The sequence below is a fragment of the Engystomops pustulosus genome, chromosome 11 (genome assembly GCF_040894005.1).
Source record: "Engystomops pustulosus chromosome 11, aEngPut4.maternal, whole genome shotgun sequence".
Classification (NCBI taxonomy): Eukaryota; Metazoa; Chordata; class Amphibia; order Anura; family Leptodactylidae; genus Engystomops; species Engystomops pustulosus.
The window spans coordinates 52,039,570-52,063,061 of NC_092421.1; the positions used below are offsets into that span (position 1 = coordinate 52,039,570).

The 23,492-nt window shown below is 41.4% G+C and overlaps 1 protein-coding gene across 2 annotated transcripts; it reads right to left on the reverse strand.

The window, feature by feature from the left end:
- Positions 1 to 124: 124 nt before the first annotated feature.
- YBX3 (Y-box binding protein 3) lies at positions 125 to 18,263 on the reverse strand. Of its 2 annotated transcripts, none has more exons than XM_072129386.1 (9): positions 17,999 to 18,263; positions 17,531 to 17,594; positions 15,990 to 16,023; positions 12,076 to 12,165; positions 11,284 to 11,406; positions 8,474 to 8,559; positions 5,800 to 5,974; positions 1,857 to 1,941; positions 125 to 701 (listed from the first exon to the last, which is right to left on the reverse strand). In XM_072129386.1, the coding sequence occupies exons 1-8, from the start codon at positions 18,096 to 18,098 to the stop codon at positions 1,882 to 1,884; spliced, it is 732 nt and encodes a 243-aa protein (XP_071985487.1). In that variant the 5' UTR covers positions 18,099 to 18,263; the 3' UTR covers positions 125 to 701; positions 1,857 to 1,881. The 2 variants fall into 2 exon arrangements, with proteins under 2 accessions (XP_071985487.1, XP_071985486.1); XM_072129385.1 differs by having other exon boundaries at positions 8,465 to 8,559; positions 17,999 to 18,261.
- Between the last annotated feature and the right edge of the window lie 5,229 nt (positions 18,264 to 23,492).

Consider the following 23,492-nt stretch of genomic DNA (forward strand, 5'->3'; position numbering starts at 1 on the left):
CTGGCCCCCTTAATAATAACAATTCCTGGTGATTCTAAAGGAATTGCAATTATGTACTCCAGAAATCTTGCATACAAGTCCTGATAAATGTCCCCCATATATGTAATTAAATAAACATAATACATTATGATCTTTTAGGTTGATTGATTTTATTTCAAGGCATCTGAAGGTTGTGCTCGGCTTGTGCAAAATAACAAACTTGTCAATAATGTATCTGTGAACCAAGGTCAATGTATGGCCCATGATGTCATCAGATGTGCATCAGCTAGGAGGGGAAAGGTTGTCTCAAGCTTTTTCTTTTTTGCATTCCATTTTCACTATTCTTTGCTTAGAAGTGCATTTGACATGTGCTGCAGTAGCTGGAAATCACATTCTCATTCATCAGAACAGTTATATGATCTATATAATGTTTGGTTCTGGGTACAATAGTAAAAGAATATCAATTAATCTGTATCTCTTCCGCACAGCTCAATAGTTTTTTTTTCTCATTGATAAAATGATATATATTCTTAATTCTGACATTGGCATGGTTAGGTTGTAGAACCCAAATTGTTCATAATGCAGAAATCCGCAGCATACAAGCTGAATAGCGAAGAGGCAGTCCGTCACCCTCCTAATTAATAGGCAACTTTAGAACTTCTAGCATTAGTAATAGTTAGTGGCCACTTGTAAGGTTCTTCTTTCTTCTGCTCACATTTTGCCTGAAAAAAATTAGACCAAAAATAAAACATTCACTTTGTTTTACCAAAACATTATCACCTACCTCAGTGATCTGTATGTACAGTGTGAGCACAGCATGGTATAGCAAAATGTGCATAAAAATTGGCCCTGGTTTTCATGTGTCTTAGACAATAGATCTTCTGACTTAGGGTCGGGGAAGCCATATTGCTTCCCCCAACACTGCATGAGAAATTTGGTCTTGCAGGGACACAAAATTGTGCTACTGTACTCAGCTTACATTACCGTACCCGGAAAACACTCACCACATTAGGATGTCTGCTGCCTGTCCTTCTGGCATCTAATTCAGACTGGACGAGCTGTCGGACGAGGTCAGCCACCAATGCACTGCCGCAGAGGCCATTGCTCCACTTCAGGGCAGATTGCTTAGCCTGTTCTCTGACTGCGAGACACATTTCTGGAGCTTGGGATAGAAAATGATCTCGGCACCAGAAATGTATCTGTACAGCTCCACAATATTAAATATGTGTCTCCTTTCAAAAAGCAAGTCGGTAACCAAGCCAGTGCAGACACCAACAATTTATGTAAATGTCCCCAACAGACTTCCTGCTGGCGGATCTCATCATCTCTGATCTGTCTCATCTCTTTTTCTATGTGTCAGATACTAGTACAATGTTCAGAAGCGAAATGGAATTGTATACAAACCTTGTACCTTGATAGTCTAAGCACATTGTCAGCATGCAGCATCTCACAGCACAGAGGAATTATGAAGTGTTTGCACATCACTGACCATCATTTAGTGATAGAAGCTGTAAACTAAGGGGTTAAAAATCATCTTTACTGTGTACACTAGGGTATTGAAATTTGAGAGTTTTCTTTAATGGGAATACCTCTTTGAGGGTATGCCATAAGCTTTGCCATTTAGAGAAAATCTTTGAAGTGGAATTAGAAATGCCAAATCCACCACAGCTCAATCCACATGGGAGTATAAAATAGTTCACATCTATAAAACAGATTATTATTCACCTTTCCACTTGAGTTGCACATGAAAAATTGGGAATATTAAATGTGTCCTTCTTTTAAATATAACTTGATTTTGATGATGATCACAGTTCTATTTGGGGTTGGACATAGAGACAACTGTATTATATGTAATTGTAACTAAACGTCTCACTTACATGATGGAAGATCGGGTCACTCAGATTACACAGCATTGCTCTTCTCAGCTACTGGCACGGGCTTCTCAGCTGTGGTCTCAGTCGGCTACAGTGCAAAGATAAGACAAATTCATATCAGCAATAAGCACATCATTAATTGCTATGGTAATAAGATAACAACAGCCAACAGCATATCATATATTCTCAGGGTAGGTCACTGAAAGAAGAGCTCTCCGCTCATTTACTTATCACTAGTTCTTCACAATATATTATTCTGGTAAACTTTAATTGCATATATTAATGTATTAACATATCATGCTTAGATACATGTACAATAAGCATAAAACAGATAAAACAAAATAAATCTCTCACCATCAAGAATTTAGGATATACAAAAATGTCACAGCACAATTAGAATTTGTCAAAATAAATACAATTGGTAAAATATAAACAAAGATAATAGAAATCTCAAATATTCTTTTCAGGAGTTGCAGCGTCCACTGGTTGCCGGAATCCAAAGGATCCGGATGAGAGAGTATACCGTATATACTCGTGTATAAGCTGAGTTTTTCAGCACAAAAAATGTGCTGAAAAACCTCACCTCGGCTTATACACGAGTCAATTAAAACAAATAAACTTACATACTCACCGTCCGATGCCCCGATGCTCGTCACGGATCTCTATCCTCGGCCGGCTCCCGATCCTCGGCACTTCCATGTGATCTGTCGCACACTATGATGCTGCTGATGACGTCATAGTGTGCGCCGACCGGCAGATCACATGGACACGTCTCTGCCGGCTAATACAGCAGTGGGAAGGCCGAAGAGGAGCCGTGCCGAGGATTGGGAGCCGCGACGAACATTGGGGCGCAGAAGTTTGTTTTTTTGTATGTGCTTGGCATGTGGCTAGCTGTATACTACTTGGGGTGACTGTATACTACTTGGGGCTGGATGGCTGTATACTACTTGGGGCTCGCTGGCTTTATGCTACTTGGGGCTGGCTGGCTGTATACTACTTGGGACTGGCTGGCTGTATACTACTTGGGACTGGCTGGCTGTATACTACTGGGGGCTGGCTGTATACTAATTGGGGCTGGCTGTATACTACTAGGGGCTGGCTGTATACTACTGGGGGGTGGCTGTATACTACTGGAGGCTGGCTGGTTGTATACTACATGGGGCTGGCTGGCTGTATACTACTGGGGGCTGGCTGTATACTACAGGGGGCTGGCTGGCTGTATACTACAGGGGGGTGGCTGTATACTACAGGGGGCTGGCTGTATACTACTGGGGGGTGGCTGTATACTACAGGGGGTGGCTGGCTGTATACTACTGGCGGCTGGTTGTATACTACAGGGGGCTGACTGACTGTATACTACATGGGGCTGGCTGGCTGTATACTACTGGGAGCTGGCTGTATACTAATTCAGGGTGGCTGTATACTGCTGCAGGCTGGCTGTATACTACTGGGGGCTGGCTGTATACTACTTGGGGCTGGCTGTATACTACAGGGGGCTGACTGACTGTATACTACAGGGGGCTGTCTGGCTGTATACTACTGGGGGCTGGCTGGCTGTATTCTACAGAGGGGCAGGTTGGGCTGGCTGTATACTACAGAGGGGCTGGCTGGCTATATACTACAGGGGGGCTGGCTGGCTGTATACTACAGGGAGACTGTGACCAATGCATTTCCTACCCTTGGATCATACTTGATTCAATAGGTTTTCCCAGTTTTTGGTGGTAAAATTAGGGGTCTCAGCTTATACTCGGTTCGGCTTATACTCGAGTAAATACGGTAAGAAGCAAAATAAAATACCAGGAATATTCGGACACGCTACTCTGTTTTGTTTGTATGATAATTAAAAACATTTTTTTATTATTTTTATTTGTCTGCCCACTGTTGAAAAATAAATATCATCATACGAACAAAACAGAGTAGTGCGTCCGTATATTCCTGGTATTTTATTTTGCTTCTTATACATCTAGAATTTAGGCTTGTTAACCCCATAGCGCAATAAGACGTACCCTTACGTCTTACTGCGCATGGGGGAGTATGAAGAGGGCTCACGGGCTGAGCCCTCTTCATACTCACCGGGCATTTGCTTCATAATGAAGCAAATGCCCGTCGCTAACACCCGCGATCGGTGCTTGCACCGATCGCGGGTGTTAACCCTTTGATCGCCGCCGGCAAAGCTGCCGGCGGCATTAAAGAGCCGGCGGCGCGTGGGCGCCGCCATCTTGGCTCCGATCGTCACTCCCCGTGACGTCACCGGGGAGCGGCGATCCGTTGCCATGACAGCCTCGGATCACACAATGATCCGAGGCTATCATGTTTTAGGCCATCTATTACAATGTGCGATCTGCACATTGTAATAGATGGTATGCAAAATCCCCATATACTGCCATACTGTAGTATGGCAGTATATGGTAGGATCAATCAGACAACCTAGGGTTAAAGTACCCTAGGGAGTCTGAAAAATAGTGAAAAAAAAAAATAAAAAAAAGTAAAAAAAAAAAAATTATATTAAAAAAACATAAAAATTCAAATCACCCCCCTTTCCCTAGAACTGATATAAATATAAATAAACCGTAAAAATCATAAACACATTAGGTATCGCCGCGTCTGAAAATGCCCGATCTATCAAAATATAATAACCGTTTTTCACTGCGTTTAACCCCGTAGCGGAAAATAGCGCCCGAAGTCGCAAATGGCATTTTTTTGCCATTTTGAAAAATAGAAAAAATTCTATAAAAAGTGATCAAAAGGTCGCACAGTCCTAAAAATAGAAGCATTGAAAACGTCATCAGAAGTCGCAAAAAATGACACCACTCACAGCTCCATACACCGAAGTATGAAAAAGTTATTAGCGCAAGAACACGGCAAAATGAAGAATTTTTTTTCTGTACAGGAGGTTTTAATTTTTGTAAATGTATGAAAACATTATAAAACCTATACAAATTTGGTATCCCCGTGATCGTATTGACCTAATGAATGAAATAGACCTGTCATTTGGGGCGCACAGTGTAAGCTGTAAAAACCAAGCCCACAAGAAATGGCGCAAATGTGTTTTTTCATCATTTTCACTGCATTTAGAATTTTTTTCCCGCTTCCCAGTACACGGCATGGAATATTTAATACCATCACTACGAAGTGCAATTTGTTACGCAGAAAATAAGCCATCACATAGCTCTGTACACGGAAAAATAAAAAAGTTATAGATTTTTGAAGGTGGGGAGTGAAAAATAAAAACGCAAAAACGAAAAAGGGCCTGGTCCTTAAGGGGTTAAACAGTCCTGCTATATTTTTCCTTGACACACATCACCATGAATTAAATGACCTATACTATAATGTCCCTTGAAAGCAAGGAGGGAGTGAACCATCTACAACAATCCAAGTAAAATTACACAAAATTCTTCTACCCCTAACCACATCAACAAGTTCAAGCTCACAGACCACTACTGTACTAAATTTACTAAACAACATATTTGATACATTAAAGAAAATCTACCATAAAAATTAACATGATACACCAGGGACAATTACTCATTGATCCAGGCACTGTGACTATGGTAATCTTTTTATATTTGTTATCCATGGCCTACTTATTTGCAGAATCAACTTTTAAATTGATGCTAATGAGCCAGAAAGGCTATGAGTGTGGTATCAGAGACCCTCTGTACGGTAGCTGCACAGGCTATTACATTTTGAAAGAGCTCTTCCCCCTCCCGCTGTGCGCACACTGCTGCTGAGATAACAGGAAGTGCAGGGGGAGGATGAGACTGGGATGTGCGGCTGAAGTGTAACAACAGCCTGTGAAGCAACAGCACAGAGGGCTTCTGTAACACGCCCTTAGTCCTTCAGGCCTCATTAACATAATTTCAAGATTTTACTTAGACTTGGGTGACCCCATTATTACTGATATTGTTATACAATGTTTGTGGCTTACAAATTGTATCTTCCATACCTTGGCCTCCTTATTCCCCGGTATTGGAGCACTTGCTTGGTTAGGGCGACGCCGGTAGTTGTACGGTCTTCGGAAACCGCGTTGGTTTTGTCGATCCGGAGCTCCTGTATCATATTGGATTTCTTTGTTCTCATTTTCTCCAGTAGGTGGAACAGGTCTAGACTGAGGCATAGGTCTTTAAGGAACAAAAAATAAATACAACTGTTGAAATGATCCTGTATAATTTTCTTAATTCATTAGGCTACATCCAAATGAATCTGGCCAAAATTGGCTGTGGAAAACAGAGTGTAAAATTCATTTTTATAGGATTCTCAACCTGCTTGAAGCATGATGACTCACCCTCATAGCTAATCATCTACTCACTATAAAAGACTGCGGAACCCTCCTTAAATGAGGTTCTGTCTCCCCGCTATGTGGCTTATTTCTGACCTTTTATCCCCTCTTTTCCTTGGACCAAGAATTATCAATAAAGCTTCATTACAGACACCTTACAGCTGATCGTTACAGTTTCAGCCTATAGTAAAGCATCCACAAAGCTTCACCACAGGTCACAGTGGGCAGAGGGGCTAGCCTTTAACTAGAGGTTGTCTGTAAGTCGGGTGTCCTTAAGTAGGGGACCACCTGTACATGTTTTGTTGTTACTGTTGCGTATGATGTACAGATTTAATAGAAAAAGGCTTCAATAAAACTCTTTTGAAAAATCTAAAAAAGTAAAATTTTCACCCTAGTTTGTATCAATTTGGCTTCTTATTTTCAAGGAATTTTATAAACTATACTCTATGAACAATCGCTGACAAACGGATCAGACTAGGACACCTTTATGATCTGTTAAAATAATGGCCAAGGGCACTGATTATAATATAGGCAATTTGGGTGGTAGCCTGGGGTCCAAGCCTTCAAGGGGGCTTTTACCGATCTGTTCCTACACATGTACACAAGAGCCATTTCAAGACCTTTGAAGGCCCTCCAAAGGTCCTGAAACTACAGACTTAAAATAGGCAGAAAGGAGTAATCCTCTATTCTCCAAGAAGTTGAATTCTAGGATCATATGTAGGAAGTGAATTCCAGACTTGTAGGGGCTATGTTATTCAAACTTTCCAGGGACCATAGCAGTCTTAATCCAACCCTGCTGATTAAAAAGTATTGTATTTAGTGCAGCCATGTGCCTTCTGTTCTAAAGACGCATGGCACATTTTCACTTGCATCAATCAATGTCCCCTTCCTTCCTGTTACCTTTCTAGACAAAAGAGAAAGGAAGAAGTTGTGTCTAGAAGTCATTAAAAATCTGCAAAGCAGGATTATGGTGCATTTACTATATTTTAAATTTGTAAATCTCCTCCGATACATAATTGAAGATTACCTAAACTCCAGTTTGTTCTACACAAGAAAGTAAAGGCATGTTTTAAATTTTTTTTTTCTCTGGACTATAAATGAAACATCCCCCACAGGGGCCTAGCCTTTTTTCTAGGGCTTGATGAAGCCAGGGCCCAGCATACCGGAGTGGCTGGCTAGTGCGGGCTAGCACACGCCGGTGGTCACGGTGCTTGGTATCAGGAGCGGAGGCCTCGCCCACAGCCTGGCAGATCTCTAGCAGGTGGTGTGTGCAAGAAAATGGAGGGAGAGGTTGACATTGTTGAAAGTGCAACATCTCTGGTGATGACGTATGGGGCACCCGGGATGATATACAGCCGGATCCAGAGATCAATCTAAGGCTCGTTGATAAAGCATAACTTACAGTTGTTTATTGGCAACAGGCAACGGCCATAACAACAGCAAAACCTCAGCTGGATGGAAGTCGCTGGTTGGATCTCAGGTCCTCAGGAAGGTGTGCATACAGCCTGGTAAATAGCTTCAGGTTGGGCTAGGAGTGTTGAAGCAGAGTCCTTGTGGTGGAGCTCTGCTTTGGGCCTGGTTTTAGGGCAGCATGCCCCACCCAAAAGAGATTTTATAAGTTACCCTTGTGAGGTAGCAAGCCCTTTCATCCAACCAGCTTGCTCTTACCATCACAGTCACACAGAGCAAACAATTGGACAATCAGATCAACCCCTGCGTCACAGACAGAGACTTATAGCTAAATACTAGATTTCCATGCTGGAGACCCCCCTAGTGAGGTGATCAGGCTCACCAAGCAGCTCCTGACATGGAAAGGGATGAGTTTCACAACACCTACCTATCCCTTTACATCGGCAGGGGTGTTGCATAAACACAGGAGTTTTTACATTTAAATTGTGCACGTAATGCTTTAGACAAAATAAACCAATATTTGCAATAAGAAGGTTTGCTAGAACTTCACTAAATGTAAGGGACATTGACGATCTAGAAGGATCTATCATGACTGTTTGTGCACTAGACATGCCCTATTTACCAAGAGGCCGGAGAACCAATGTGCACTTAGGTAAATTCTACAAGTCCTGGCCTCGGCCCACTTCCTGCCCCTCCACACCCCCTCCCCACCCACTTGGCGCAAGGGTGGCGTTGGGGGGATAAAAAGTTGGTGCATGGCAAGGAATAGTCACTTTTTCATGGCTTATAGAAAACTGGGAATGTTAAATCCGCCCCAATAACAATATGTTATTTGGTGATTTGGCATTTTGCCATCAAACAAATTCAAATATTAACTAATTAATTATTAGTAAAAAAGATAAGGATAACTAGTAAAGCCTACCTGCGATACCTTGGTCTGTAGTTGGTAGGCTGGCGAATTGGTTGCTGGGCTTGGGTTGCGTCAGGGGCACCGTCTTTGAACTCTCCATCACCTCCCTGAAGTTTGGTAAAGGATTAGCTCAGTTATTAGGATTACAATGTAATTAAAATCTCATACATTCATACAGTGGGCCCCGTGTAGCAAATCTGAATGAAAGCATACTGTATATGTCCTTGTGCCCTGAAATCAATCAATTTTTAAGGGGTTATCACAGTTTAAAGATGTTTTTATACATGACTGGGGGGGGGGGGCTTTAAAAATATTGAAGAACATACTCTCATTGTATACAGAGGCTAGGGGAAGTGAATATATGTTCTTTATTATCTTTCAAGCCCCTCCTCCAGCCATGTACAAACAAATATTTAAACCTGCACAACTCCTTAAAACTAGATTAGAAAATGGCTTTAACTCAGGGCTGGAACAGGGTCATTAAATAACTATAGTGTAAAAAGTACAGCAACTGAGACACACACAGGCCGCAGCTGCCTCTCCCTTCCCCCAGGACTCACCACAATTTGCTGGCAGGGAGCCACGTAATGTGAATTAAACTTATAGAAACTAATGAAATGAAATGACATTTTTAAAATCAGCATAGCGTAGGAACCTGTCACCAACTAAACATGACATTCCTGGTGACAGGTGTGCTTTAAGCTTGCTATACACATGCTGACTCAGCATGGAATCGCATAGTGTGTATACGTTCTGAATGAGATAGGGTTGTAAACTGCAGCCATACACCTCTGTTGGCTTATCTCCATGAAGACAAAAATTTTGGGTAGGTTTAACATTTGAGTTGGCCTTTGTACATATTAGATAATCAGCCATTTATGCCCAATTGGATCTACCTAAGATGCTTTTAATGTGTATGGTCAACTTAAGATGGAATGTAATGGAGCAATGGAGTTATGAACAAAGAGCAAAGTACCTTTGGAAGAAGGGACTTTATTGTAAAATAGTGCAGGAATTATTTGACATTATTAAATAAAAAGAAAGTCCATTAAATTTCAACTGAATGCAGCACATTTAGTAAAAACAGTAAAGTCTGTGCTGTGTGCAGTTTGCCTGTGTATTGTGCAGGTTGCGCCAGATTCATGAATTGTGGTGCCCATTCTTCATGAATCTAGCCCCCCCTGCACTGCCCCGACAGAGTGCACCAGAGTGTGTGTGGCACATTTCTGTCGGACTTTGCATATTAAATGTGGCTCACGGCCCGACTGAGCACCAGAATGCCCATTTTGCGTAGCAGTTTGTGCTACAAAGGATGTGCAAAGTCCGACAGAAAACTGGCGGATGGCCCTTAGTATATGTGCCCCATTGTATCTGAAAAGAACCAACTTGACCAGCGAAGGTCTTGCAAAGAAAATTCATATCCATAATCCGTAATTCCTAAATATGGGTAGGTTACCCGATAGACATGGCCATTAAGCAATTCTGCAGCCGTTAAAACATGACAAGTCATTGTGGGCTGACCCTTAGACATGTGTGCTTGTAACCCGAGTTGTTCAAGTTGACTGGGCTATCACACTCCTTTTTCTCTCATAATCCTAAGCATCTGTTTCTCTCTCTCAAAGTCTGAAATTCAGGAGACCAATTTAGACTTTCAACAACAGCAGCTGCTCCAGTTAATTCTTCATCTACCCATTCATTTCCAGGAAGAACCGGCTGGCAGTCATATACAAGTTAGAACTGTGACATCTCTTTTAGGTCTATTACTTCGCTAGATTTGGTTGTCAATTTACCGAAAATAGTGCACACCTGGTAAGAAAATTCCAGATCCAGATGTACACAAAGCTGAGACATTTGTAAAGAACAAGCAATCAAATAGATATTTACAGTACTATTTTATGCATCTAAATAGTTTTTTTGGTAGTGCAGACAGCCACCAGGTTACATACAAGATTCTTTGGGATTGTTTTAAGTTGAATTTGCATGTGAATTAGAATTTTGATTTTGTTCCTGTGACATTTGGATTTTCACAATTATGTGCTGTTATGGGAACAAGTATTATCAATAAAACTTCATTACAGACACAATACAGCTGATCATTGCAGCTTGGGACTTAAGTAATAGCATCCAGAGAGCTTCACCAGAAGTCACAGTGGGCAGAGAAGTCTGTCTGTAACTAAGGGGTGTCTGTAAGTCAGGTGTCCTTAACCCTTTCCTGCTCTGCGTCCGATATATCGTAACATATAGCCGGCACCCCAGTGTAACACCCACGATCAGCCACCAGTCCTGTATTTCTGTGCTGTATGAATTTGTATATACAGGATATTTTTGATACGTATGTCACTATATCTGTATCGTATCGGTATAAAATACGGTGGGCTGGCTGGTGGCTGGAAATATATGGCCATTCATTCAAGTGGATGGCCAGATTGCCCATTCAAATGAATGTGGCCATATGCTAACATATGAAAACAGTACAGTACGGGTAGCATACGGCTGTTTTCATACATTCGTACTATACACAAAGCTAATATGATCACACCTAAGTCACAATATACAACTGTTTTGACCACTAGCCCTGGTTTTTGTAATATACATTTCGTTTGTATGATTAGGCTGCTATGCTTGACAAAGGACTGTGGATTTGAAAATCTGAGTACGTTTCTGTTCTCATCTGGAATATCGCCGTGTCTGTATGCCCATACAATGAACTTCATGCATTTTACGAATATTTTGTAACTAATAAAACATGGAGATTTTAAGAATGCTGGAACTTTTTTTTCTTCCTTGCCCTCTTTGTTCCACAATATACAACAATTATATCTTTCACAAACCTCTCTTGGTGGTCCTCTTCTGCGTCCATAATAACCGCGGCGATATCTGCGACGATCAGCAGCATAACGACTGCCTTGGACTGGAGCTCCTTTTGGGCCTGTTACGTTAGCTGCTTCGGCACCCTATAGGTTTGGTAGACAAGATGAACTTTAAATGTAGGTAAAAAACATTTCTTGCTATGTTAATACACCCTATTCTTCAAGGTAACCTACCATCAGAAATCTACCTACTAAGGTAGATGAGATGGTAGGTGGCTAGTAACATACTAAATCTCTATTTTTACCTAATTCTAGAATACTTCCTAAACTAAACTACACTTTATTTAACTAATATGCTAATTATCGGCAGAGGCTACTGGGCTAGATAGAGTGTAGTTTAGTTTAGAAAGTATGTTAGGATTAGGTAAAAATAGATTAGGGCTTAGCATGTTACTAGCCACCTACCATCACATCTAGATTAATCGGTAGATTTCTGATGGTAGGTTTTCTTTAAGTAAGGGTACTGCTCTATAACATCTACCCATGCATTGGATGAAAGGTTTTACATTACAGGTTCCCTTTAATAGGGTACTATGACCAACAATAGTAATCACCCATCCAGTGGATAGTTGTTACATTGGTAGAATCTCTGGAACCCAACCATTTGGATGAAGCATGTGCACTATCTTCCAATCAAAACTTTTTGGGAACAACGGCTAAACATAGTAAAATAGGAAAAAGATTAGTGATACTTATATATATTTCTAAATATTAAGAACTAAGTTCTAGACAAATACTTAGCAAACCTCTTACCTTTTCCCCAGCAACAACATCAAACTCCACCACCTCTCCATCCCCTACACTCCGCAGGTATTTGCGAGGATTATTTTTCTTGATTGCTGTCTGTGAAGTAAAAAAAACAGTACAATTTCATAAAGTTGTATAATAAAAGCAACTTTTTGGAGATGTTAGGCTGCATTCACACTAGCACACATACGGGTAGCATACGGCCCCATTCATTTCAATGAGCAATACAACCATCCATTTACACTCATAATAAGAAAGTTACAAAGTTACAAAAAAATGTTATTGATTAAACTAGCATTTACTGGATCAGTAACTACTAGAGCTGGGATACATTTTATGAATACCCCTGGGTAGAAATTTGGGTTTTCTTTTTTTCTAATCAGTCCTTAAAGGGATACTCCCATCTCATGATTTTTGACAAACCCATTAGATATAAGCAGTCCCCGCATTACGTACAAGATAGGTTCCATAGGTTTGTTTTTAAGTTGAATTTGTTGAAACTGTATATTTTATAATTGTAGCTCCAGACAAAAATTTTCTTTGTCCTAATGACAATTGGAGTTGCAAATTTTTTCCTCTAATGGGACCGAAGAATATCAATAAAGATTAACCTCATAGCTGATCATTGCAGTCTGGGATTATAGTAAAGCATCCAGAGAGCTTCACTAGAGGTCACAGTTGGCAGAGGGGCCCGTCTTTAACTAGGGATTGTCTGTAAGTTAGGTGTACTTAAGTAGGGGACTGCCTGTATACCTGATGGGTCTAATCTGTGGGATAGAAATTACAGAATACGATGTATTGTATTGACCTTTGTCTCACTCACTTAAAGGGTTGTCCGACACTGTAAAAAAACATTGGTGGTCGGGAGGGGGCTGCTTAAAAAATAAACATTTACTTAATAACATTCACTTAATAAACATTTACGTCCTTTGTTGCTGTCTCTCCAGTCCGGAAACTGAAAAGCGCTTCGACCGAGGTGACCGGCCATGCCCACCAATCCCACATTATATAGCACTGGGAATAGTGACGGGTAGGCGTGGCCCTGCCACCTCGACTGGCTTGAAGCTGAACGCATCTCCGCTTCCGTGCTCCTGTTTTTTTTTACAAGGTCATGGGCCAGAGAGACAGAAGCGCGGGACGCCTTGAGGAACCGCGGAGGTAAGTGAATGTTTATTTCTTTTCAGTAGCCCCCTCCCGACCACTAATGTTTTTTTTTTTTTTTCGAACAACCCCCTTTAAAGGAATACTGGTAAGCATAAAAATGTGCCCTCTATTTAAATTGGTTTATGTATGTGTTGTTAATGTGAGAGTGGGAGGAGAGTTGACATGCCCCGATATAGTTTTTGGTCAGGTGGACCTTTCTCTGATGTAGTAAAAGCTGCAGAGGGGACTATTTATTATCTTTGGCACTAGGCCTTGGTTTTTGGCGTGGTGATTTGTACTGTGATTTTATATTGTGAAGCACAGCCTTAATATATTTGGCATACCATAAGATGAACAAACAGAAGAACAGCACTGATAAACCACATTCATGAAGGGGTTTTGAAATTGGTAGACCTGCAGTAGTATTGCAGGAAAGGTCCCGGGATTGTAGAGCTGCGCCCAAATTGAGCAGCATAAAAAAGTGTCATAAAGAAGCTGAATTGTGGGTGCTGACATATAATAAATATGACGTACATTGCGCAGGAACAAAAAATCTGGTGCAAAGTCAATAAAAAACGTCCTCCCCATAGTGTCTAGGAAACCATGGAGTGGGTGCGGTGCTGCCTATACAACTACCACAAACAACTTAACCCAGATAAAAAAAAAACATATCTCCATTACTCATACACAATGCAAATTAAAAAAACTTGTCTTTGTAAAGTGTGCCAAGAATATACAATAAGTGCAAATGGCTTAAAATAAAATAGGAGTGTCACGACCAGGACAAGGGGAAAGCTCCTGCTTCATCTTAAAACCTAGACTATAAAGTTGACTTCCTCAGCACTTTCGCTGTGCATGGCATTATGTGAAGGGAACAGGTGCCTTCTCCATAGGACGGCAGTAATAACAGGCTCTGTGCCATGACATGGAATAGAACACTGCTAGAAAACTGGAACCCGTCCAGCCACACCGACTACCTATCACCAAGTTAGGCAAAGCTGGTCCTCATACAGACAAATAGCTTTGTCAGTCCTACTATATTGTTTTCATATTTCAGTCCCTCGCTATGACGGTGAATTGTCTGGATGCTTTCTCAGTATGAAACATGAGTTTACTACTATTCAGACATGATTGTCCTACTGACTTCTCCAATTGACCCTTCCCTCTGCTCTCAGTGTTAGTGACTTTCTCAGGTTACAGGCTGACAGCGCTGGAAGGAGATGGGTGTTCTATTTTAACTACTCAGCTCTAACACCTTACCAGAAGGGATGAAGTCAGTGACCAATCAATCATTATCCTTACCATAAAACATTCTGGAGAGAAAGACACAAACTATATACTATATATAATATACTTAGTAACAGTGGGCTCCGTGGCAAAATTCATCATGGGGTTCCCGTCCCATAATCGTGAACACCACTACAACGACTGTTGAAAAAAAAACTGCTAGCACACATCCATGGCAGGTGCTATGTCTTCTACCACTGTAGTTCCAACCATGCTTAGTAATATATTAAGATGTAGATGTCAATTTGTACCACAATTCTAACATATTATGCACCCAAAAAATGGAAAACATGCCTTGCACAATATTTTCTAAACTGTAAAATCTTTTGGAACCTCTACCAACTCCCTGTTTTTGGCACAGATAGAGTTTTTTCTCAACCCCCCACCAATCAGTGCTGTTACTTTCAACGCCCGATATTCCAGTTAGGCTCACTACTGACTGAGTGTAAATACAATTTTGGGTTCCTTGGAAAAAAACTCTGTACAACAGCACTTTAAATTGTCAACCTTTTTGAGGATACAGAGTTGTAGTTCATCAAAAGACTTAGGGGATCAATTATTTTAGTATTTAACGTAAAATATTATTGCCTAAATTTACGACTATTCCAATCTTTCAATCGACTAGCAAAATTAGCGCGCAAGAAATTTTCAGAGTTGTGCCTGATATATCTTTAAAATCCTGATGTGGAGGTAGGAAAAATTTAAAATTTTGGCACAAATCGTGGTTAAAAAGTTGCAAATAAACTCCAGTCCTGGCCAGTTGTAGGAAAAACTTTAGAAGACATTGCAGAAAAGTTTGCGACTTCTGTGCAATTTTTTAACAAAAAGTCGCAAAACCCCTATAGACTCAGCTGCCTGATATATCAACCTCTAAGATAAATCAAAGAAGTCCAAAAGTTGGAAAAAAACCCAAGAAAAAACATGCACAAATGTCCTGACTAAAGATAAATGACCCCCTCAGTGTCTTTGCCCTATCTCAGGTTTTGATATCTGTAGGATTCATCACAAAGTACCTAATTGATATCGGTCTTACACCTGACACCGCACTACTGTGAGAAGGGAGGTCAATTCATGTAATTTGCAGCAGCAAAATTACTGTAGCAGAGAAAGCGGTAACAGCTATTTTTGGTGCTTGAACCAAGAGGGATAAGCCCAATGCTTATTTATAATATTTATAATATGTCCAAAGGATATTTCATATGTACACAAGATGAGGATACACCTTTAAGTATTTTAGACATTTTTTATGTTGTTAAAAATTGGGTATTGGCTTATAGGGGAGGGACATGGCTTTCTAGGATCATGGGATAACCAGACCTATTGTACGAAAAAAAATTGGAAAGTATACGGTAGTGTACATGAGGCCTACACTTATAGGTGAAATGAACTGTGTAACAAACAGTCTAGAGATCCATTAACTTTATAATCTATAGACCTTCTATAATCCCTCTACCATATAATAATAGAAATTTTACAATGGATTGAAATACCTGGTGGACAAAGACATCTTCTTTGGTGTCGTTTCTAGGAAGATAACATATAAAAAAGATATTAATAATAATAATAATTCCTTTATTAATATAGCGCAGCACAGATTACTCAGCGCTGCACAAAGCATGTAAAATCGTGCCTGTCCCCATGGGGCTCACAATCTAAACAGCCTAACCATATGTTTTGGAGTGTGGGAGGAAACCGGAGTACCCGGAGGAAACCCACGCAAACACGGAGATATTAGTTAATAGTTTGTTCTACACAGGTACAGTATATTGTGAGAGAAAAGCCATAGATTGTAGATGAGCGGAAGCTCAGCTCGGATATTTGTAAAGTCAATGCAGAGTATTAATGGAAATGTAGATAACCTTCAAAAATCTATACAGATCTGGGGGTGTTCCCAGAGTCCCTATGTGATGCAACTTCACAAGGCTTCACATTTTCTCCCCTCTCCCCTGCTCCCTCAGCATTTCCCCATCCCCATCCTCACTGCAGCAAGGTAGTTTCAGAACATGGTGGGAAGGGAAAGTGCTGATTGCTCTGTTTAACAGCCTGTGAAGCTACAGCATGGATGGGCTCTGGTACAGCCCTTCCGGCTCATTAGCAGAATTTAAAAAGTTGATTTTAAAAGGAAGGAGACCATGGATAACAAATAAAAGGGAAATATACTGAAGACCTTTTATTTACTATTATATAGTTTAATGGGTTGGCCACTACAAAACTTTAAAAAGCTAAGTATAAGGGAAGGGAGACATGTCCTATCCTTGGCGGCTCGGCAACCTGGCCAGGTCACGGTGCGCTCATCAAAACCTGGTGCCCTAGACCTTTACTGTGGCTGTGATCTGGTGGCACCAGATCACGGCCACAATTTCGGTCGTGTGTATGTAGCCTTAAAGCGATGGCAGAGTCTGGAGCATAGACTTCCTGCTTTTCTTCTTGAAAAGGAGATATGTATTAGGCATCCCCCAAACTTAACTTTACTCAGGCAGAGAGATGCCAAATCTACATTTGACCATATAGTTTAGTATTTAAATGTGTTGTCAAGTGACAACTTGCTGATCAGAAAAGGGCTTCGTTACACTCCCAATAAATAAAGCAGCCACGCATGCGCTGTGATCAGCTATCTCCTGCGGTTCTATAGACATTGAATGCAGTGTGTATGTGTGAACGGCCGCTTTATTCTTTGGGGTGCACAGTTCTCATGATATGTGGGGGTGCCATCTGTGGGTAGGGGCTAACCTGTTGTCAATGGATAACCCCTTTAATAATGTGACAATTTGGAAGTATAGCAGTCGGTACAGATAAGGTCTGTTATGAAGTATCGGTATATGGCGTGGTTCTGGGTCTGTACTTTGGATCTATAGGCACTCCATGTGCTGCTCTATAACGACAACACAAATATCTCTATTTAAAATCCATACATACACACAGAGGCGCTGTAGTCCTCAGTATTTTGTAAGTCTATATAACAGGTTTTGTAATGTGCTTCTATTTTTAAGACCTTCGTCTGTATTATAAACTAAAATTTTTGGAAACTTACCTATTTATGAATCCATAGCCATTCCTTACATTGAACCATTTTACAGTTCCCTGGACTTTTGTTGCTAAAAAAAAAAATTTGGGGTTTCATGTCATTTTTGGCAGGAGCATGAAGTTTTTACAGATGCAAATTTTCAATATTTTAGTGAAAAAAGTACAAAAGTGGTCACACTCTTATTTTAATCTACTCTTGGTTTAATATAAAACATCTAAGATAAGACTGATAGTAGAAACATGTGTTCCTTTCTCTTGCCTCACTACGCTGAGCCAAATTTAGCACATTAGCTGAACAGATGGGATTCATCCAGGCCAGAAATAGACCATGACAGGGACATTATGCGATTAATTCACAAAACTTACTATAACACAGAAAATCCACATGTTGTGGTGCAGCAAAAGTTTTAACTACAACAGAATTACTAGATATTGTACGTTCATTACTAGATATTGATATGTTCATTGTACTCACCCAATACTTTCCTCTCCACTTCACCAGGACCAGGGGCGGCAGCAATTGGCTCCGTCCCTGGAGCTTTGGGCTTTGGTTCTTCAGCTGTTCCTTCACTCATGACTGTGAATCCTTGGTGTTTTCTTATGTTCCCTGCTAAATGGTTTTGGGAGAGGAGGGAAGGAGAGGCAGGGAGGATTGCAGATGGTATTTCGAGGGATCTCTGTCCTCGATCGGTCTTGTTCTCTTTCTGTCACTGATCTTACTGACCTAAAATTGGCCCTTCGCTGTCTTTTATATGGTGGGGAATGTCCACTCCTACTCTTCTCTCCTTTCTTAAAGAAACATGCCATCTGGTTACTCGGGATGAGTAGAAAGTTTTTTTTCGAGATGATGATTTCCTATTTAAGTCATCTGGAATTATGTATTAGGCCACATTTTAAAAATGCCAACCATCTGCTTAATTCATAACTATTGAGCTTTAAAATGTACTCTGCCCAACTATTACACCACTAAACTACCACCCCCTCAGGTAGGGCATGAAGTATCTTTTCTAGCATTATGTGAAATTCCACCTGTTTATCCATGAAAAATTATCACACTCAAATGAGCTGAAAAGTGTCATTTTTTATCTAAGATGAGTAACAATAAGAAAAAAAGAATCGTTTTCCTTTGCAATTTATTCATATATATGCATAATTTCTAAACACCATGGTAATACAAGAAATGTATTGTTATATCAGGTTAAGTATTTTGTTGGTGGATCTTCCATTCCAAAGACATTTTTCAACACCAGCCTTGATGATGTATGTTCAGGTGCGCCAAGAGGATAAGAGAGATGAGTCATGATGAAGGTGATGAAGGAATAGCAACACTATAGACATCTGTATCTTGAGCTCTATAGCACCTAGACATTTGCTTCTGGTGTGATTCTAAAGAGGACAATCTTATATTAGGGTTGTAATTTTCATGCTATTGAAACATATACGCAGCCATAGACAAAGGGGCTTATTTACTAAAGGTCGCGGATCACACTTTCATTGGACTGTTCGCCAGTTTCTGTATTTAATAGGGGTTTGTGCTGGGATTGTGTCGCACGCAATCGGATTGTTGCGCAGCCGCGCAACTGATTTGGACTGAGCACAGGATTTAAGATTCAAATTGTGTCGCAAGATAATGCACTTACATGCACCACGAAGAAGATGAACCTCTGGCGGACCTGAGTGGGGGAAACGACACATAACGGGCGCACAATATTAGTGAATCTATGAACTCAAAGGAATGGTAAGCAAATGTGCCCAAAGTGTTTCCAACAATGTATTTAACTGACCACATCTCATCTTTGAAATAATACCAGAATAATGCTTTCAGGTGCTATAAAACCCGGGTAGGAGAGTTGAAAATAACTTAGTGGCTCCTTTCAACTTATTTACATGTGAGGTAATTTATGTAGTTAAACAAGTGAGTTTTTACTTAAATAGAATAAAACTTTATTAAACCTGTCAGCACACTGTTCTTTTCACCACTGTGGGAATGCTGAAAAGGATAAGTTATACCCTACCTGTGGGAGCTGCTTTCTTTAGTGCTTTGGAAGCTTGTAAAAAGTTCCCTTTAAATTTATATAGCGCTATCATATTCCACAACGCTTTACCAATTATGGGGCACATAAACAAACAAAATAAAACATTACAGAGTGATAACATGTTTATATGAAACAATAGGAGTGATGGTCCAGCTCGCAGGAGTTTACCATCTATGAGTTATATACCAAATTCCAGGACAATTAGAGCGACATCAGTTCGGACTTATTCGAATCGAACCTGCACCAAATCTCCAAAAAAAATTGGTTGAAGGTACAGTGGAGCAAATCTTGCACGATTGGCTCAGCCCTCACTAAAATCAGAAAAATGTTTTAAAGGAAAACTACCATCAAGAATCTAAGTTTCTCTTTCTATCCTCAGCCCTAAAGTATTTTGCTCTAATCTTTCTATGTAGCCAAAACTGAAATAAATTTTATATTTGATTTATACAAATTATTGGCAGAGATTACTAGATCGGGGAGTAGCCTGTACAGGCTATGGGAGCAAAGGTTATTCGTCTCAGTAGGCTCTGCTGATCTGCCTACTTGTGCATCCTCGTGATTTTTGCTCGTGCACATGCTATGGTCTTGCCATTGGTTTCTTCGGAGGTCTGCGCATGTGCGACTCTTCATACATTCATATCTAGTCGCTGCCACTGGCACTGAAGGAGGAGCTACTGTGCATGCGCAGAGCTTCGCAGTAGCCGGCAGCGTGACTACAGCTTGTGCAGAAGATCAAAAATGCCCAAGAAGTCTCTGCTAATAATTTGCGGAATTCAAAGATAGTAATTCAAAGTTAATTTCAGGTTTGGCTATATAAAAGGATTCAACATTAGGGCTGAGGAGAGAAGGAACCATCGAATCTGCCTTAATAGGTACACTTCTGATGGTAGTTTTTCTTTAGGACTAAAACGAATATTAACATATTTGGAGGAATCTTGTTCTAAGAATTGATTTTATTCAAATTAGGAAATTCTAAGACTTTTCAGGAATAACAATAAGTAAGCCAGAAGCTTAAAATAGACAGGAACACTCATAGACCTTTGATTTAGTGGTTTATTTCTACTTGAGCCATTTGACCTTGATAAACATCCAGAGCAATCCTAAATGTCAACCCATAAACAGGATTTCTTCCCAACCAGAGCCTAGCTGTGCTAAACTCTGCGAGTCTTACTTGACCATGTCTGTAAACTGCAGTGGTTACATTTTCAAATGTTTATCTCAGTAGAACAAGATCTATAACTTTTCTAGAGTATAATAAATAAGGTAAGAAATCAATTCTTTACAGTGATGCATCCCATATGAACAGTTCATGTTACAGGGTGTGCACACATATTAGCTGTGGCCTATGAGTAAACTTCTAAGAATGTTTGCTTCGGGTTCTATTGTAAAATAATACATGACATACTTTGTAGGATGCTGCCCCCCATCTTGTTGCAATTGGTGCTGCTTGAGGCAAGAGGTTAAACTCGGCTGATGGCTGGTGCACCGCTGGTTCTTTTCCAAGTGTTAACAGCTAGAAACATGGTTTTGACATTGGAACAGAGTTATTCTATTGCCATCACTTCCTTAGCCATTAGCCAGCCATTATTATGAAGTCACAAGAACGGAGAATACCTTACAATGATCTGAGGGGGAGGAAAAAAAATTTGGGGGATTTTTTTGAGCCAGGCGCCAAAGAACGTGTGCACAAAAGAGAGGGGGGGGGGGAGAGTTGGGGGATGTTGTGATGGAGTTGCAGCGTCAGGCCCCGGGGCTGGTTGTGAATCCAGATGAAATATGCGGCAACGAAGGAAAATGCGGGGTCAAGTAGTGAGACGCGCTACGTCCAAAGTAAAGTATTAAGGGTTTTATTAGAATTATTACAACGCGTTTCAACACCGTAATGGCATCTTCATCAGGTCAAAAACTACAGGGGATCCTGCTGTTTGAGTGGCAGATTCTGTGCTGCCCAAGTGCCCAAACCGAGATGTTCGAGTGCAGCAGAGAAACGGCTGCGTGCTGTCACTGACGCGGGATGAACGGGATGCCGCTTACAATGATCTAGGGTACATGCAAACATCCAATTAGAGGGGTAATCTGGGATTTGTGTTAGGCAGCTAGGCCTTATATAAAAAATAACGTTCCTGTCCCCACAAATCTTAGGCCACGGTTTTGTGCACTTGGTAGGCAACAAACAAAGGAACAAACAGATCTGGCTGCAAAGACTAACAGGAATAGGACCTGAGCTATAATTTGCAGCATGGGCTGTCAGCATTGGGTATGACAGTGGGTATCAACCCATAGACAGTAATAAGGCCTTGTGTTAACTGCAGAAAAAATGGATAGCACAGTGGCTCATTGGTGCAGCACTGTGGCTCAGTGGTTAGCATTACAGCCTTGCAGCACTGGGGTCCTGGGATCAAGTCTCATTGTCAGGGCTGGGAGTCTGTGGACCACCGCGGAAGATGGTACTAGCCGACCTGGGACCGGAGTCTAAGTGGCACCCGGTCTTCACCAGAGCCTGCTGCAAAGAAAGATGGGCTTGCTGCTGCAGGATGCCACCAGGTCGTTCCACATGTGCGACTAGCCCGCGGTGGCTACCAAGGTAGCAATACAGGAGGCAGTCTGTATCCAGGGTGACGACAGGAGAATAGCAGAGGAAGGCACACCAGGACTCACGTCAGGAAACAAAGGAGCTGGCATAAGGAACACAGGAACAGACTGGCACCAGGAACGCAGAATTCACAGGAACGGACTGGCACACAGAAACGCAGAAACCACAAGAACGGACAGGCACACAGAAATGCAGGAATCACAGGAACGCAGGAAACACAGGAGAGCTTTCTCTTCAGGTTTGAAGATCTGGCAAGGGTCGCAGGAAGTGGCAGGAATTTATATCAGGCCAGCGCTGGGCCTTTAAATCTTATCGAGCCGGCATGTATAAGGCTGCTGCGGTTACATCAGGCTGCCAGTATAAGGTTGCTGCGGATACATCAGATGGCCAGTATAAGGATGCTGCGGATACATGACATGACCAGTATAATGCTGCTGCGGTTACATCAGGTGGCCAGTATAATGCTGCTGCGGTTACATCAGGTGGCCAGTATAATGCTGCTGCAATTACATCAGGTGGCCAGTATAATGCTGCTGCGGTTACATCAGGTGGCCAGTATAATGCTGCTGCGGTTACATCAGGTGGCCAGTATAAGGCTGCTGCGGATACATCATGTGGCCAGTATAAGGCTGCTGTGGTTACATCAGGTGGCCAGGATAAGGCTGCTGCAGTTATATCAGGTGGCTAGTATAAAACTGCTGCGATTACATCAGGTGGCCAGTATAAAACTGCTGCGTTTACATCAGGTGGCCAGTATAATGCTGCTGCGGTTACATCAGGAGGCCAGTATAAGGCTGCTGCGGTTACATCAGGTGGCCAGTATAAACATCATGTGGCCAGTATAATGCTGCTGCGGTTACATCAGGTGGCCAGTATAAGGCTGCTGCGGTTACATCAGGTGGCCAGTATAATGCTGCTGCAATTACATCAAGTGGCCAGTATAAGGCTGCTGTGGTTACATCAGGTGGCCAGTATAATGCTGCTGCGGTTACATCAGGAGGCCAGTATAAGGCTGCTGCGGTTACATCATGTGGCCAGTATAAACATCATGTGGCCAGTATAATGCTGCTGCGGTTACATCAGGTGGCCAGTATAAGGCTGCTATGGTTACATAAGGTGGCCAGTATAATGCTGCTGCAATTACATCAGGTGGCCAGTATAAGGCTGCTGCAGTTACATCAGGTGGCCAGTATAATGCTGCTGCGGTTACATCAGGTGGCCAGTATAAGGCTGCTATGGTTACATAAGGTGGCCAGTATAATGCTGCTGCAATTACATCAGGTGGCCAGTATAAGGCTGCTGCAGTTACATCAGGTGGCCAGTATAATGCTGCTGCGGTT

What these genes read in the sequence shown, in the direction of transcription:
- YBX3 (XM_072129385.1), bottom strand. Translation starts at nt 18,098, where the DNA reads ATGAGTGAAGGAACAGCTGAAGAACCAAAGCCCAAAGCTCCAGGGACG. An exon ending in TACAGACCAAGGTATCGCAG is followed by an intron (nt 5,975 to 8,464) that starts GTAGGCTTTACT and finishes TGTTCCTTAAAG; the next exon opens with ACCTATGCCTCAGTCTAGAC. An exon ending in CGGGGAATAAGGAGGCCAAG is followed by an intron (nt 1,942 to 5,799) that starts GTATGGAAGATA and finishes TTTGCACTGTAG; the next exon opens with CCGACTGAGACCACAGCTGA.